This window comes from Rhinolophus sinicus, chromosome 17 (assembly GCF_057876585.1).
Source record: "Rhinolophus sinicus isolate RSI-liver-muscle chromosome 17, RSI-T2T, whole genome shotgun sequence".
NCBI classification, from domain to species: domain Eukaryota; kingdom Metazoa; phylum Chordata; class Mammalia; order Chiroptera; family Rhinolophidae; genus Rhinolophus; species Rhinolophus sinicus.
The window spans coordinates 7001103-7018933 of record NC_142517.1 but is presented as its reverse complement, the minus strand read 5'-3'; the positions used below and the strand labels follow the sequence as shown (position 1 = coordinate 7018933).

The 17831-nt window shown below is 40.0% G+C and overlaps 1 protein-coding gene across 2 annotated transcripts in view; it reads left to right on the top strand.

Moving 5' to 3' along the window:
• The window catches only part of TTC3 (tetratricopeptide repeat domain 3), a 106258-nt gene that overhangs the window by 19040 nt on the left and 69387 nt on the right, over positions 1-17831 (top strand). For both annotated transcript variants that reach the window (XM_019730308.3, XM_019730305.3), the window contains exons 9-11: positions 622-716; positions 1719-1781; positions 12602-12656. In XM_019730308.3, the coding sequence (XP_019585867.3) occupies positions 622-716; positions 1719-1781; positions 12602-12656 (213 nt within the window). The remainder of the gene's footprint in view (positions 1-621; positions 717-1718; positions 1782-12601; positions 12657-17831) is intronic.

Sequence of the window (17831 nt, the reverse complement as noted above, 5' to 3'; positions counted from 1 at the left end):
AATATTTAATGCTGTATATGTTTCTCTAAAGCCATTCATCTGATCCAGTTTATTTTAGTTAGTTAATTTTGAAAATTTGGGTGTTTGAAGTGAAAAGTTTGTTGTGTCTGGAGCATCTTTGATTTCCTTTTGATTTCATTCTTGCTAACTTTTCTGCCTAATTCTTTTTGGCAATTAATCTAGTCAACATGGCCTATGTATGTTACTGATTTATATATTGTTTTGTAAGTACTCAGGTTTATTGCATAATACCACATTTTCGAATGTAAAAATTAAAGTTCTACCTTGCATCTATTATTGTCCCCTGCCACATGGCATGCTTAATAAGGTATATATAAAAGTGGGTTTGTCAAGTACTGTAAACAAGGGGATCAGTTGTTAGCAGTTGTTTGTAATGGGATGGTTTTGTTTTTACCATTCCTTTAACAAAGTTAAGATTGAGTCATTAGAGACAGTTTTCTTTATATACATGTAACAAAATACTGAGTTTTTCTACGTAAATAATCCCCCAGGTTATTTCTGATAACAAGATAGAAACCTAGGTCCATTTTTCCTAGGTATGGGGTTTCTTCATTGTCTCCGCAGTTAATTGATGGGTCTTCTTTCACCTTGGTTTCTCAGCAGGGAGAACTAATGAAAAGGAGAGGAAATGAAGAGTTTTCCAAAGAAAGATTTGATGTAGCTATTATCTATTACACCAGAGCCATTGAATATAGGTAAGAGCTAAACAGAACAACAGGATCCTTTTTATGTGGCAGATGAAGTTAGAATGCCAGTCAGGAGAAACAAAAGCAAGACGAGGAATTGAAGAATGTTTTCAATTTGCTATGCAGAATAGATTTTCTGACTCTTTAAGATTAGGAGCATTAGAGATGGTCTGAGTATATGAACCTAATCAAACAGTATAACTGAAGTGAGTCAGGCAAAATTGTGAATTTAGTTCTGCCTGCGCTGTTTCCCTTGAAGCTTTCTAGTACAGACTCATCTGTTCTTTTTTGTTTTCATTTTGCCTTCATCTAATTTCTTCCAAATTATTAACTGATCGGAAAGGGTTAGTTACTAATACTTAGTAACTTAAGATGCCACTCATTCTGGGATTTTTGCTTTCTAAGAGAGTAACAGTTGGAACTGTTGAGAGAATGCATGCGTTCTTTCTACTTTCTCTTCTGTTTGCTCAGCTGCTAGAATTTGGTAGCTAGCGTTCTTGCAAGTGTGTCTCACTCTTTGCTCCTATGCTGTCTTAGCTGGGCCCCTACCGTGTTTCCCAGAAAATAAGACCTAGCTGGACAATCAGCTCTAATGTGTCTTTTGGAACAAAGATTAATACAAGACCCGGTCTTATATAATATAAGATAGTAAAGTAAGTATACTTTATAGTAAAGTAAGACCAGGTCTTATATTTATTTTTGCCCCAAAAGATACATTAGAGCTGATTGTCTGGCTAGGTCTTATTTTCGGGGAAACACAGTAATATTGTAGCAGCCTGCAGAAGATTCTCTGTAGACAGCTACTCCTTGCCAGTCTCCGCAGGGAATGAGTTAATCAAGGTAGCCTGACACGTCTGAAAGGCTGCTGCTGTGTTCTTCTGAGGAGGAAGTGGAAGAAAGGGGAAACAAGGTCCATCACACACAGACAAAGCTAAAGGACAGAATTTGAAATGAAGTTTGTTTGTTTCACGTGTAATGTGCTTTACTGACTAAACATCATTTCTTTTAAAGTCCTGAAAATCACCTTCTTTATGGTAACCGAGCTCTTTGTTTTCTTCGCACTGGACAGTTCAGGTAAGTTGGTTAGAGCACCCCAGTCACTGCACTATTATGCTAAATACCCGTTTTTGAGAAATGTTTCTGTTTTACAGGTATGCAGGAAAATCCATCAATAGTTCTTTGGCAGAAATGGTTAAATGGTTAAAAGAGGGTCCTGTACGCTATATATGTAATAACAGTGACAGCAGCACTTATTCTGATTGAGTGGATAGCATATGTTATATATTATTTTAAATACTTTACATATGTTATTTAATTCTCACAACACCCTTAATAGATAGGTAGTGGTATTCTCCATATTTACATTTGAACAAACTCATGCCGTTAGTAAGTAGTGCTGCCAAAATCTGAACAAGGTCTTATCTGGTGATGTCAAAGTCTGTTTGTAGCACCTGTAATATATTACCTCCTTTTGCTCTAGTAATTAATCGGTATAGTTCTGGAAGAAGAATTTTTGCTGTATTTGTTTCCTCTATTCTGGTATGAAATAAATAGGTGTCCTTCATAAGTGAAAGAAAAGAAATTTAATAGTTTAGTTCTGAGAGTGAAATCATAGTTCTTAGTTCCTTATGTTGAACTGAGCTTTTATTTATTAGTTGAGAAGGATTGTTGACACTACACCATGATTTTGTAGTCCCTCCATTTAAAAACCTTAGGACATAAATTATGAACATTAATATTGAACAGGGTACGCTGTTATACTTAATCATGTCCTGCCTTACTGTAAGAAGGTTTAGGGTGGCTTCAAGGATGCATCCACTCAGTAGGAGAATACTAAACACAAAACAAACTGAAAAACCAGGCTGGAGCCTGGGATCCTCAGATTGAAACAGCATAGACCTAAGGTCCTGCTAAGTTATTAATTATAACCTGTATTTGCGTCTGACCTTTCTGTTGCCCAAAGTGTATGTGCTGCCGAAGCGAGCACTCTGTTGCCCAAAGTGAACAGAGAAAACCTGACATGTTATATAATTCTTCCCGTGAAGAAAGAGGACACCAGTTGCTCCAGTGAGGCAGTGTTTTCCAGGCTTTAGTTCTGTAGGAAATTTCTTACATGGCTTGCAAGTGATACGAATTGAGTGGTAGAGCAAGCAGAGAAGAACCTCTGCAACTTTCCTGTTCATAGCAAAAAATTCCCTGAAAGTGCAGTTTTCGGTTTCACAAATACATTGTTTCCCCCTGAAGTTTTCTCACGAGAACAGAGAGTCTAATGTTAGCTGTTTTTCATTGAAAGCACTTAATGTTGGGATATGGGAGGGTGGGAATGGGGAAGATAGTATATTCCGAGTTTGTAGTTTTTAAAAATAACATTTACTATGTTTTTCTTTTATCATAAACAGAAAACATTCTCATGGTAGAAAATTTGGAAAATACAAGAGTTTAAAAAGAAGAAAATAAAAATCACCAGTAATGCAACCACCTCGGAGAATACCGCTGTATTAACGTTATGCAGCTTTTAGATGGCTTAAGCCGTGGATAAACCGAGGCTATCTAGTAGAGGAATGGATGGGCTTGGCACAGCCTTTCATCAATACCACTGTCCTCAACTGGTTCTCACAAGGAATGAGCCGCAAATGTCTTTAGTTACTGCCTCTGGCTAGGTCCAGAATTGCAAATATTCTATGCTGTTTGAAGGTGAATCTGTATGCTTTCAACATGAATCGGTTGGCAATTTGGCTAGCCTCTTGTGAAAATCGAGGCACCTAGCTGAAACCTTGAGTGGGCAGAAGGTCACTCCTTCTGCGTAGGGGAGCTCTGAGAGCTGAGAGGCAAACCAGGGTGTTTCTGCCCTCTTTCATGAGTGTTGAACTAAAACTCCACGGCAGAGAAGGTGCATCAAAGTAGAAGCACAGAAGCCAGGTAGCCTGGTGAGGTAAAGGTCAAGAGCAGGGTTGTGTGTCTGTCCTTGGATGACCTCCCTGACAGTCTAGCTTGCGGTTTATCACCAAGGTTTTCACTAGCAGCAGGTCAGCAGCGTTTCTTTCCTTAGGCCGGCACCAGTATGTGCTGGGGGCCTGTTCAGTGGCAGAAGCCTTCCGCCACGCTGGTTTGGCTGGTGTTTCCCAGCTTTGCGCACACTCAAGGACTCGCTCAGTAACATAGGGATAATGCTTTCTGAGACCACAGTACAACAACTCCTGACCAAGAGAGTAGGTGATGTGACTTCAGAAAATCACACATTGCCAGTAGTTCAGAAGTGCCACTGACACAGGAGGACCCTGTCCTTTAGTTGAGTTACCACAAGTGTTGGTAGATCTGTCTTGGGAATCTGGGTGAGCATCTCGGGGGACAGATGTGGGGTACAGCATCCACCCCCATGGCACTGTTCTCCATGGCAATGAGCCATTCATGCACAGTAACTCACTAAACCCTCACAAGCCTGCGAGGTGGGTGCTGCTGTCTTTTTATAGACGAGGAAACAGGCAGGGACAGGTGGAGCAAAGTGTCCTCGGACAGTAGGCGGGCATGATGAAGCCAGAATTTGAACCCAGGCAGCCTGGGTATAGAGTCTCCACTGTTAATCATCACAGAAAGGTGATGATAGAATCAAAGGGCAATGTGAAAATTGAAAAAAGTGAAAATTAAATGGTCCTAATAATCAATAAATATTATCCTTACAGGACATGTAGGTTAAAAACTGGGTCTCTTTCATACCCATCAGATTGGCAAAAGTTTTAAATACTCATTATACCAAGTGTTTGAGAGGATGTGGAATAAAGGAAACTTTCATACTCGGCTGGAGGAAGTGTAAATTGGTGCCATCACTTTGGAGAGCAATTTGGCAAGGTGAAGATGTGTGTACTCTGCAGCCCCCGCCAAACTCTCAAATGTTTACCCAAGAAGATGTGTACGAGGCTTCTTTATAGCATTGTTTGTAAGAGTAAAGAAATGGAAACAACCTAAATGTCCATCAGAAGGGGAATGGATAAATGATGGTATATTCATACAATGGAATTCTATGCTGCAGTTAAAATGAATGCAATGTTGAGTGAAAAAGCAAGTTGCAGAATGATTTGTATAGTATGCCATTTATATAATGTTTAAAAATATGCAAAATGATATGCATGTCCATAATGTGTTAAAAAATGTTTTTAAAATGCATGGGCATGTTAAACACCAGGGGATTGGCTGTCTCTGGGGAGGGAAGGAGGGAAAACGGTTGGAGATGGGAAAGTGGTACCAAGTGGATGTCAACTGTAACAAACTAATGCAAAAAGCTCTGAAGTAAATGCAGCAAAATGTTAAGATCTTGCCAAGCTGGTACGTGGGTGTTCATTATGTTAATGTTATTCTCTGTACTTTCATGTATACTTGAAATATTTGATAAAAAGCAACACAGTGTAATTAAAAATGCATGTAAGCCAAAAAGAAAAAAGAAAAAAAGTGATCACTAAACATCAAGGATAAAATAAGTGAAAAATCTTGAAAGGAGAGAAATATAAGTAAGAACAATGGCGGGGAGCCTGAGGTGAGGTACGTGTGGGGAAAATGCTTCATTCGGAAATGGTCAGAGTGGTGGTGATGTTTTTAAATGCCAAGTAATCACACCATTTGTAAATCTGACCACCTATGGGGAGCCAGGAGCCAATCAGAAACTTAAACAGTCGCCAGAGGTATGTGTGTCTCCAGGTCTGCAGAGGTTGCACTTGGGAAGTACTGGGAAGTATGGGGGAATGGGGTTGGAGTGAGGGTGGGCTGGGTGGAAACATGCTCCCTTATGCTCCAGCTGCTCCCATCAGCCTGAGGAATGTGTGCGTTGTGTTGCAGAATCGGGGGCTTGGACAAGATGTCCTTTTATTCTGGTCTTCTAGAAGTTTACTTCTCAAATACAGTTGGGTAGTTAAGGGCATTTTAGAGTAGTGGTTGTAACTGAAGTAATTCGAAATTTTCCTTTTAGAAGAAAATCTAGAAAAAGGAATCAGACGTATCTGTAACTTCTGAATAGCTATACAAGGTGTATGATTAGGCTTAGCCTACTAACTGGTTAATTCATTCTTGTGGGACTCACATATAGAAAAATCGAATTCTTTGGTGGGATGTGATAAACTGTAAGGGGAAATGTAATTGGAGAAAGGGAGAGCTTAGCCTTGGATGTTTTTTGAATGTACTTTGGAAAATTATGGAATTTTTAAACTTGGTATTTACTTTGGACTTTTGGCATGACATTCTCTCCTAATTGATTCTGACGTGTGATTAATAGTGGGCAGATAGAGTTTAAATGACTTCTCTCTTTTTTCTGAATTTCTCTTGAGGCCTGAAGTATAAATCAACTCAATTAATTGTACGTGAGAATTTAAAAAACCCTAGTGTGTGTGTGTAGCATTGTGTGAGTGTGTTGGTTTGGTGAATTATTCCTCACTCTGCTCACTTGTGTGGTCTTCTTTATTTTTACCTAGAAACCGCTGAGTTTGCTTTTGAAGTACACGTTTGTTTTTTCAGTCTTCCTTGGAGTACACCGCATTGAAAAGCAGTAACAAATGCACATTGGATAAAATAAAGAGTACAAAGGGATAAACTGGAAACTCTTGCCCAACTCAGCCCCCCTGATTCCTGCCTTCAGATCCTTGTGTTTCTCTAATATTTTATGCCTATACAGGCACTTACTATGTTGAACCAAATGAAGTTGCCACTTTTATAAGTTGGTATAGGTAGTTTCATATGGTTCAATGTAATGTACGTGTATGGTTTTTTTTAACGTGGGCAGTAGCCTACTATGCACACTTACATATCTTTTTTTTTTTAATATTTAAATCTTGGAGCTTGTTGCATATCAATGTATATAAAGATCCATCCTTGTTCTTATTCCTGGCTGCATAGTCTTTTACTCAATGGATTATGTGGGTTTTTGTTTGTGATAGAATATAGATGATTTCCAGCATAAAAAATTACATATAACTCTGCAATGATGATCCTTTTTATTTAGGTTCTGTACTCAGGTGCAAGTCTCTCTAGGGTAAATTCCTGGTAACTTGGTTTTAGTTGGATGAAAGAGCTAATATTGGATGAAAGAGCAGCCTATATAATTAAATTCCAGGCACTGACTTTTGATTTGAAATGTACATGTTTTTTCAGTTGATGGTAATTAGTCACTGCATGTTTGGCAGTGAGTGACCATTGCCTGTGAATCCTGGGTTTTGTTGTAACATCTAGAAACTTGAGGAGAAATTGTTGGTCTGGTCAAGCCCTGAAAGTGATGACTTAGAATTGGGGAGTGGGGTGATAACCCTTCTATAGCTTGCAGAGTTATTCCATATTTACGTACTGTGGTTTGAGAGAGTCACTTAATAGCATGTCTTTCCTGTCCCAAGTCCAGAATCAATTAAGAGATGGAAACTGAAGACGGGCAACTGGCGATCCATCTCGCCTCTGTTACTGAGGCAGGTGTTGGAGAACAGGGCCTTCCGTCTAATAGCCAAGGATTTATTTAGTTCACTCATGGCTGCAGGCAGAACCAGGCACAGGGACCCTTGCGAACCTTAAGCTTGGTGGAAAAGGGAATCTGCTATTAGGTTGGTGTTGAAGATAAGAGCCCAAAGAGGGAGAAAAAGAAGAGGCGGGAGTACATAAGAGTAGTACCCCCCACACCATTTATCCCTCAGGAGGAGGTAGGGGTGGGGAGAGGAGAGAGCTCAAGGTCAGTCCACGGGAAGTTAGAGGAGGGGGAAATAAGTGTTCTTTCCTAACATTTCAGGGCAGAATGGACCGTATTGCATATGAGGAAGTAAGTGTTGGGGCAGGAGAAATAACACTTGCCCACGTGACATCTAAGCCGTTGGAACAGCTGGGCTGGAACTCCAGTTCTTACGCTCTGTTCGGTCCTCCCACTGCTGGGCACACAGTCTTCAGCAGTTCATGACCACTCGCATCTTGTGAGTTTCCCCGTTTTCCTAGATGTATTATGCCAGGTACTGCTGCTACAAACCACACCTGCACTGCAGGTCCCGGGCTGCTGTGGCATTGGCAGTGGCATTTAGTGCGCCCGCTTTGCTTTAGTCATAGAGTGTGGCCATATGCTAATGTGAAAATACGTTAGTATACATTTATATATTAATGAGTACTGTGATATTTATATGTGATTATAACTAGTATAATACTCCAGTTCTAGATAGTGTTGTATGTTATAATAAATACACATTATAATAAACATTCAGCATTGATTCAACAGATACTATTGGAGTTCTGTTGATAGATAGGTCAGCAGGAGCAAGAGCAGACATAGTCCCTGGATTCTGGACGGTGGGCCAGCGTGGGAAGGCCTGTGTTGCTTTCATGGAATGAGTGTGCCGGGGAGCCTGAACAGAGAAGGTGGGGAGATGGTCAGAGGCTAGAACGAGCAGAGTCTTGTAAGCTACTTTAAAGCTGTCGGTCTTTAAGAGCATCCAGAAGAGGAAAGGATTTTAAACGGGAGCTAGCATGATCTGTACCTTATAAAGGTCCGTCTAGCTGCAGTTGGAGAGTGGGTTTGGAGGGGAAGCCGCGTGAATGTGGGTTAGAAGACGTGCAGTACTCCAGGCCAGAGGTGATGGCCTGGAGCAGGGTAATGGCAGTGGAAATAGAGAAGGAGGGAACTTGAGGTAGTTAGGAGGTAAAATCGACAGGTTGCTTATGGTGTGGTGTTGGGAGGCAGGGGAGAAGGTGGCGTCTGGAACTATTCAGAGGTTTCCGCCTTCACCTGCTTCCTGGATTCTAGGCCCCACTCCCTGATGCTGTGATCACTGGAAGAGAAATTGGTGGGGGGTAGAACTTGACTTCTTTGTTGGACAGGCTGAGCGAAAGTGCCCTGAAGGGTCCAAATTGGAATGTTGTGTAGCAGTGAGTTATGTGGATCTGGACTCAGAGGAGAGGTGTAGGCAGGAGACGCGGTTGGGGTAGTAGCCCGGTGGAGGGCTGGCTGCAGGTGAGGTTGCTGGAGGAGGTGGTTCTCAGCCTTGAGTGCACATCAGAATCACTTGAGCGTGGAAGAAATTCCTCCCCCACCCCCACCTGAGATTCTGATTTAATCGGGCATTTAGAAGCCCCCCAGAGAGTACTGGTGGGTGCAGCCAAGGTTGAGACCCACTGGTCAAGAGGCATGAGCTGAGATTAGAAGAGGAGCTCGGACTGAGCCTGGAGGGACACAGTAGGTGGCCAAGCAGGACAGGACGAGTCTGCACGGGAGACTACTGAGGTGGCCAGAGAGAGAGGTCAGAGGAAACTGAGTGGTTTCATGGAAGTGAGGAAGCGTGGCCAGCAGTGCCTGCTTCTGCTGAGACGCCAAATGGAATTCGGATTCAGGAACGTGGACATCATTTAGCCACCATGGGTAGGTGTCAGTGGGAAGCTTGGAGCAGAAGCCGGTTGGAGTGGGTTGAGAAATGAAAGTGCAGAAATGAAGACAGCTAGCCTGGCAGCTGGTAAAGGTATTGGGGGAGAGGCAGTAAGCAGCACAAAAGCTGTGCCATTGTTTTAGGATATTTTGGCTCCAAATAACAGAAAACTGACTCAACTGGTTTAAGTGGTGAAGAAAACTTTCCTCATTCAGGAGTTCCGGAAGAAGGTGGCTCTAGGGTTGTGTATTTAGTGGCTCAACTATGTCATCAAAGACCTAGGATTTTTTTTCCAGCCCCACTGTGTGACGTGGACCTCTGGCTGCCACCTCAGGATGTCAGGATGGCTACTGTAATTCATACATCAAGCCGGATTTACAGTCTCCAGCAGAGAATGATTTTTCTTATCATCTTAAAAAATAAAAAAACACAGCAATACACGTATGAAAAGTGTATAATTCATACATAAAAAGGTTGAATTTTCAGAAATGAAACACCCAGCACCCAAATCACAACCCCAGTACCCCAGAAGTCCCCTTATTTTTCCTAGTCACTACCCACCACCTCCCCCAGGATAACTGCTATCCTGACTTTCAACATCATAGGTTAGTTTTGCCTGTTTTTGTGCAATTTAAACAGAATCATACAGTATGTGCTCTTTTATGTTTGGCTTTCAGCATTGTTTTTGAGATCCATATTGTTGCATGTAATTGTAAAGTGTTCATCTATTGCATGAATATACCACATTTTATCCATTCTATTGTTGATGGGCATTTGGGTAGTTTCTAGTATTTGGCTTTTATAGGTGGTGTCATTGTGAATGTATGTATTCATTTCTGTGAAGTGTATAATCAAAATGGAATTGCTGGGACCAAGGGTGTGCTTATATTCAGCTTCAATACATAATTTCCAAGGTGGTATGACTTTGCATTGCTTCCTGCAGCGTATGAGAGTTTTAGTTCCACATCTTCACTAGCACATACTATTTTGTGTCATTTCATTTAGACATTCTAGTGGATGTGTAGTGATACAGTGCTGTGATTTTAATTTGCATTTCCTTAAGTTGAAGGGTTTTTAAGTTGAGCACCTTCATATGCTTATTGACTACTTGGATTTTCTATTTTGTGGCGTGTCTGTTTGAATCTTTTGCTATTTAAAAAGTTTTTTTGAGTTGAATGCCTTATTCATTAGCTTTTTGTTTTGTTTTTTAATTTTTGATAGTCATTGTCAAATACATGAACTACAGATATCTTCTCACATACTCTGGCTTGCCTTTTCACTTGATGTTTTCACAAACAAGTTACTGATTTTAATATTGTACAGTTTATCAATTCATTTATGGTAAGCACTTTCTGTGTTTTGTTTATAATCTCTGCCAGCTTAAATGTCACCAAATGTTCTGTGTTTCTTCTAAAAGCTTGCTTGTTTAACTTGGTATTTAGAGTTGTAGGCCATCTGGAGTTGGTTTCTGTATTTAGTGTGAGGGAGGGTCCAAGATTCATATGAATGTCCAGTTGACACAGCACCATTTCTTAAGAGTGCTTTTTCCATGCATTGCCGTGTCACTTTTGTCATATTGATCAGGTGACTATACATAAGGATCTGTTTCAGGTTCTTATATCCCATTCTGTTGGTCACATCATCTATCTCTAGATAGCTTTTTCTTTTTAAAAAAAATATATAGCCTCTTAGTAGGTAGTGTTAGTTGGTAGTGTAAGTTACCAAGTTTGTTTTTCCTTGTAATTTCTTTTTAAGTGATAAGTCCCCCCAGGTCTCATTGGCCAGCACTGGGTCACATGACTACGCCTAAGCCAATTAGTGGGAAGGAGAGTGGCTGTTGTCATGGTTGGCTTCAACTAATTAGGAATTATCTCTAAATCTTATAATAGAGAGGTAGACCTCACAACAAAAGTCTAGTAACCAGGTAGAGCGGGGGATAGCTGTTGGGTAGGCGACCAATAGTGTTTGCTTAGGGTTTAAGACATTTTTATTGTTTTTTCAAGATGAGAGAGATCTGAGCATATTAAAAGTTGATGGGCAGTTGTACAACAATGTGAATGTACTTAATGCTACTCAACTATACATTTGAAATGGTTCACATGGTAAATTGATGTTATGTATATTTCACCATAAAAATTTTTGATGTTTTAAGAATGGAGGAATTATATGGCACAGGAGAAATTGGCCATATGAGGAAGAGGAGGAACACTTTTATTGTAAAGGAGAAAAGGTAGGGCCAGATATGGGTTTGTCTGTATATTTGGTAAGAAATTGAGAGAGTTCTCATGAATGCTCCAGTTTACTAGAAGCGAAGATCATCTGCTGAGAGAGAAGAGAGTTGAAGTTTGAGGAAAGGACACACGATTTGAAATGATCATTTTACAAAGTTAGAGAATGATTTAGCCTAGAATGATGGCTTAACATGTTGAAGGCCCCTTGAATGAATGATAGTGCTACCCGTATGCTCTGCTGTGTAATTTTCTGCATAAATGCTTGGCTCCCTAGATACAGGCAGGGAGAAAGCAGAAAGTAGGATTGATCCAGAGTTGGAGTTTTGCCATAGAGCCAGATGTAAAGATAGGGACGAAGGAGTATAAAGAATGAGTGTGCATGTGACTATGAAATGCTGAACCAGCGAACCTCAAACTAGATAAATAAGGAAGTAAAAGAGAAATTAGGTAAGTCTGTGAGTTGGGCACCCTGAGGAGACAGTAGGACTAGTTGAACAAGTAAGATGGACGCAACTAGGTTGGGAGGGTGGGATGCCTGAAGTCGTGATTTTGGAGTTTGAAGCATTTTGAGTGGTGATAAGTTCCGGGGCGAGAGGAGGGCAGTGGTGGGCGTCTGGGCTGGGATAGAGGAGGAGATCATGGAAGGAAGGTAAGCCAGGAGACAGACTAGCTGTTGGATCGGTTAGGACTTGACAGTTTGCAAAGTACTGTTTTAACGTAGTATCTGACGTAGGCTCTACCTCAAAAGAGGAAGAACAGAATTAGTAGCCCCGTTTTATAGATGAGAAAGCAGGCCCAGAGAGGTTAAGAACTTCCTGGCAGCCCCCAAGAGAGGAAGTGACCGAGTGGGATTTACCTCATGCCCACGCTTTCATGCTCTGTCCACAGGCCTAGCGGAGTGTTGTGTGAACGATCTGGGAGTTGTGTTTTTGGAGATCAGAAGTCTTGCTGACCTGCAAAAATAGTGCCAAAAATAAAACCTACAAATAATGACAGGAAATTAGGCATGGATTAAGATGTAGGTTAGATATATGCAGGAAATACCCCAGAAATATTAAAAGTCGTTATTCCTGAGTAGTTGTGATTGTGACTCTGAATAGCTTTTTCCCTTTGTTTTACTTTTCTGTATTTTCCAAATTTCCTATAATGGACGTACATTCTATGGATTTTTTAAAATTAAAGAATTATTTTTTAACTAGGTTCTATATGGGAAATTCAGAAAGTACAAATAGAAACGCAATATATACCTTTATTAAAGGAGAAATGTAAATATTTTATTTCTTGTTCTTCTTTCTAGAAATGCACTTGGTGATGGAAAGAGAGCCATTATTCTGAAGAACAATTGGACAAAGGTAGGTTTCTTGTATCATTTACATTGGGCAGATTATGCCATATAACTTTGTGAAAAATCAGTTTATGGGGTGTATATAAAAATGCAGGATAAAATAAGCAGAGCTGAAGAACTGTTGGGGACTCTTCAGTCCCGTAATCGGAAAGGAGACGTAGCACAGCAGGCGGCGGGTGTCCGAGGGGCACAGGTGGTCCACAGGAATTGCGGGGTCCTTGAGAATACCTGAGCAATGGAGTTAGCAACACCTGCACACTCTGGATGGATTAAAGCCCTAACTGAAACATGAAACTTGAAACTGAGAAGGAACTGTGGGAGACGGTCTTTATAACCTTGAAATGGGAAAGTATTTCTTGAATAACAATGCACAAGTGAGTGGGATACATTTGAGTATATCACGCTTAAAAACTTCTGTATGTCAGAACACTATGAATGAACTTGTAGTCTGGGAGGAGATAATTTGTTGCATGTATAACATGTATAACTGATAGGATTTATGTCCAGAATATGCTAAGAACTGAAATCAGAAACCCAGTAGAAATGGGCCACAAAACAAGCATTTCACAGAGGAATCCCGAATGGGCAATAGGAATACACTAAGCTATGTTTCCTAGTAATTAAAATTGTACAGAAAGAGAAAAACGAAACCAAGAGAGCAGAATAGAAAGCCTCCAAGCAGAGCCCCCCCCCCCCCATACATGAGTAAATGAAACAATGTGATTCAGATTGGCAAGAATTAAAGAGACCAGTAGCGCCGAGTATTGGTGAGTCTGTCCTGACAGGAACCCTCGGGAAACCGGTGGGGTGTGCATTGGTGAGAGACATCTGGGAGAGCGCTGTCAGGTGCACAGGCCGTGATGACCTGATTCTCAGTGTGTGCGCGCCCTACAGAGTCATTGCAGCCTTGCTTTCATGGCAGAGGACTGCAGAGCCTCACTGTCCGTTAATAAAGCAGTGGATGAACGGGACTTCCACTTGATTAGGCACTGCTGTGCTCTGTCTGGTCTGTCCCCTGTCTGGAACATCCACTATATCTCCTACCTCTGTCCTGCTGCTCTTTCCCTTCTCTCCCTTCTCCACTCAGCGCTGGCCGCCTCACTCTTCCTTAAACACGCCAGGCCCACTTCCAGTTTGTACTTGCTCTTCCCCCTGCCTGGAATTATAATAGAATGCCAGAGCGTGAGCTACTGTGTTTCCCTGAAAATAAGACCGGTCTTATATTAATTTTTGCTCCAAAAGATGCATTAGGGCATATTTTCAGGGGATGTCTTGTGTTTTCATGTACAACAATCTACATTTATTCAGATACAGTCATGCCATCTTCTGAAACATTGTCATAATGTACTAAATGCGTCCGTCTGGCTGACGATCTTAACGGGGGCTTATTTTCGGGGTAGGTCTTATTTTCAGGAAACACGGTAGCTCCCTTGTTTCCTTCCGTTGTTCATTGAAAAGTCTTCTCAGTGAAACTTTCTCTGGCCACATACGAAAATGCCAAACCTGCCCGTTGCTACACGTGCTTCCCTGCTTTACTTGATTTCCTCTGTGCATTTATCATCACTGCTCATCCTGTGGGTACTATTTAAGGCTTGTTGTTTATTGCTGCCTCCAGTACAATACGAGCGCCACTAGGGCAGGTTTCTTTGTTGGGTTCATTGAATCCGGACTGTGACCAGCCACCTGGCACACAGCAGGCACTCGCTGGTAAATATTTGCTGACTTAGTGAATGAATGAATTGAATACTAGATTGCAGTAGAAATGAATTAACTGGCTTATCACCATTTATAAATTTAAAAAAGTGTTGAATGAACAAAGCAGTGAAAATCACAATTAGGCTAGAAAAATACCTGTCAACTCTTGATAGTGTTTACCTGTGGGCAGTGAGAGAAGGAAAGATTAGTGTGGTACAAAGGAGATTTCAGGCAGATTTGCATAGTTCTATTTCTTTCATTAAAAAAAAAATGAAGCAAATATAACAAACTGTTAACAGTTAATTCTAGGTGTTTATTATATTTATATATTCGCAAATCATAAAAATATCTGAATATTTTTTTCAAGTAGAGCTTCATTAAGACACAAAAAGATAACACGTTCCAGACTTCATTCCTGGATTTACATAATTTGTTTTTTAAAACCAGAGTGAGTAGAATCATAGAAATTTAGAGCCTCCAAATTGTGATTCAGGTGGTCTCAGAGTGTATTAGAACCTGAGGATTCCCCGGGTGGACTTCTGCGTCCAAGTTTTGGGGTCACTTTTTAAATAACCTCATTTTACAGATGAAGAAATTGAGTCCCAGAAAAGCATAGTGACTTTTGCAAGGTGTCATTACAAGTAAAAGATCAAACAGTTTGTGACTATTTTCATTACGAATCATCATTGTGCTTGAAACAGTCTTTGCTGATCTCAACCTGGCCTTTGGCAGGTGCTCTGTAAATATTTACGGAATAAATGGATGATAGAATTCTAACTACTGAAACCCAGACCATGATATCAATTTCTAGAGATACTTTTTGCTATTTCCGTCTGTTATCAACTTAGAATGTTTATTTCTGGCTGAATTTATCAAACATAAAATGTTTACTTTTTTTTTTTTTTTAAGACTTTGTTTTTTTAGAGGAGTTTTAGGTTCACAGCAAAATTAAGAGGAAGGTACAGAGATTTCCCATAAACCCCCTGTCCTCCACACCCATATCCTCCTCCATTATCAGCAACCCCCAACAGACTGGTGCATTTATGAAAATTGATGAACCTACACGGATACATCATAATCCCCCAAAGTCCACAGTTTATTTTAGGGTTCACTGCCTAAATGTACATTCTATGAGTCTGGACAAATGTATAATGACATGTATCCACCATTATGGTTCACATGGAGTGTTTTCACTGCCCTAAGGATCCTCTGATCTGTTTATTCATCCTTCCCCCCAACCCCCTAGCAACCATTCATCTTTTTTCTGTCTCCATGATTTTATCTTTTCCAGAATATCTCATAGTTGGAATCAGACAGTGTGTAACTTTCTCAGATTGCATCTTTCACTTAGTAATATGCATTTAAGTTTCCTCCATGTCTTTTCATGGATTGATAACTGTATCTTTTTAGTGCTGAATAAATACTCCATTGTCTGGGTGTACTACAGTTTATTTACCCATTCACCTAATGAACGACATCTTGGTTGCTTCCAAGTTTTGGCAGTGACAAATAAAGCTGCTATAAATATCCACGTGCAGGTTTTTGTGTGGGTATCTTTTCAGCTCCTTTGGGTAAATAACAAGGAATGTGATTGCTGGGTCATATGATAAGAGTATGTTTAGTTTTTTTAAGAAACTGCCAGACTGTTTCAGAGTGGCTGCACCGTTTTGCCTTCCCACCCATCAATGAAGGAGAATTCCTGTTCCAAATTCTCACCAGCATTTGGTGGTGTCAGTGTCCTGAGTTTTGGCTGTTCTAATGGGTGTGTAGTGGTATCTCCTTGTTTTAATTTGCATTTCCCTGATGACATGTGATGTGGAGCATCTTTTCATATGCTTACTTGCCACTCCCTGTATATCTTCTTTGATGAGGTCTCTGTTAAGGTCTTTGGCCCATTTTTTAATCAGTTGTTTGTTATTGTTGAATTTTAAGAGTTCTTTGTATATTTTGGGTAACAGTCCTTTATCAGATGTTTCTTTTCCAAATATTTTCTCCTGGGCTGTGACTTGTCTTCTGATTTTCTTAACATTGTCTTCACAGAGCAGAAATGTTTAATTTTAATCAAGTTCAGCTAATCAGTTATGTCTTTCATGGATCATGCCTTTGGTGTTGCATCTAAAAAGTCACCACTAAACCCAAGGTCATCTAGGTTTTCCCCTGTTATCTTCTAGGGGTTTTATAGTTCTGCATTTTTTACATTTAGGTCTATGACCCATTTTGAGTTAATTTTTGTGAAAGGTGTAAAATCTAGATTCATTTTTTTTACATGCAGATATCCATTTGTTCCAGTATCATTTGTTGAAAAGACTCTCTTTGCGCCATTGTATTGCCTTCGCTCCTTTGTCAAAGATCAGTTGACTTTGTGGTTACTGTTTTTTTGGGTTTTTTTAATTGGGACGTTTTATGATGATTGCAAAAATATTTGTATACGTGAAAAATACAACTTAGTAAGTATTCAAAAAATACGGTAATTGTATATCTAGGTCAGTTTTCATTTTATTTTACCAGGAAAGAATGCTCACAGAAGGATGGTTTAAATTCCAAAAGCAAAAGTAGACTGTTGCAAGGTACATTTTTCACTTTTATAAGAATCCTTTTATTTTAGAATTAATAATGACCCTGAGTCTATTGAGACATGCCTTTAGGATATAAGCCTGTACAGGAAGGTACACTGTAGATTTTTGTGTGAGGGTGGGCCATTTTTTCTTCTTTCAAGACGGAGAAGATTAGTACATTGTCCACTGTCCTAAACGTGCTTTCAGGCTTCAGAGAGGGCGAGTCATTGTATTGTAAAGAGTGAGAATTTTTATGATATAGTCAACACATGTATCTTGACATTTCTGAGTGCATTACCTTTTGGTGTTGTTATACAGGATACAAATCAATAGCCTCACAAATGTCCTCAAGAACCTTTTAATTTTTAGGGGTATCTTTGGGCTCGCTTGTTTGCAAGTGACAAAACCTAATTCAGATTTGGTTTGTAGAAAAGGGAATTTATTGGCTCATGTAATTGAAAATTGTAGGGATTAGCTTTAGGCTAGATGTGTGCTTGCTTTTCTTCGTGTTTCTCACTTGTGATTCCCTGTTTGTTAGCTTCATTTTCCGTCTTTTCTGTGTTTCATTTTACCTACGTTCTAATGCTGTGTCCTCAAGTTCACTGCTCTTTTCTTCTGTAATGTCTAATCTGTGTTTATTTTCATCCAGTATATTTTTCATCTTAAATGCTGTAGCTTTCATCTCTAGAATTTCACTTTGATTATTTCTTAGATATTTCATGTCTTTACTTAATATGTCAATCTTTCTTTTAACTTCTTGAACATATGGAATATATTAATAACTTTTAATGTCCTTGTCTACTAATTCTATCATCTGTGTCATTTCTGGATTGTTTTCAGTTGATTGGTTTTTCTCTTTGTTACAGATCACATTTTCCTTTTTTGCACACCTAGTAACTTTTAATTGGATGCCGACATTGTGACTTTTACCT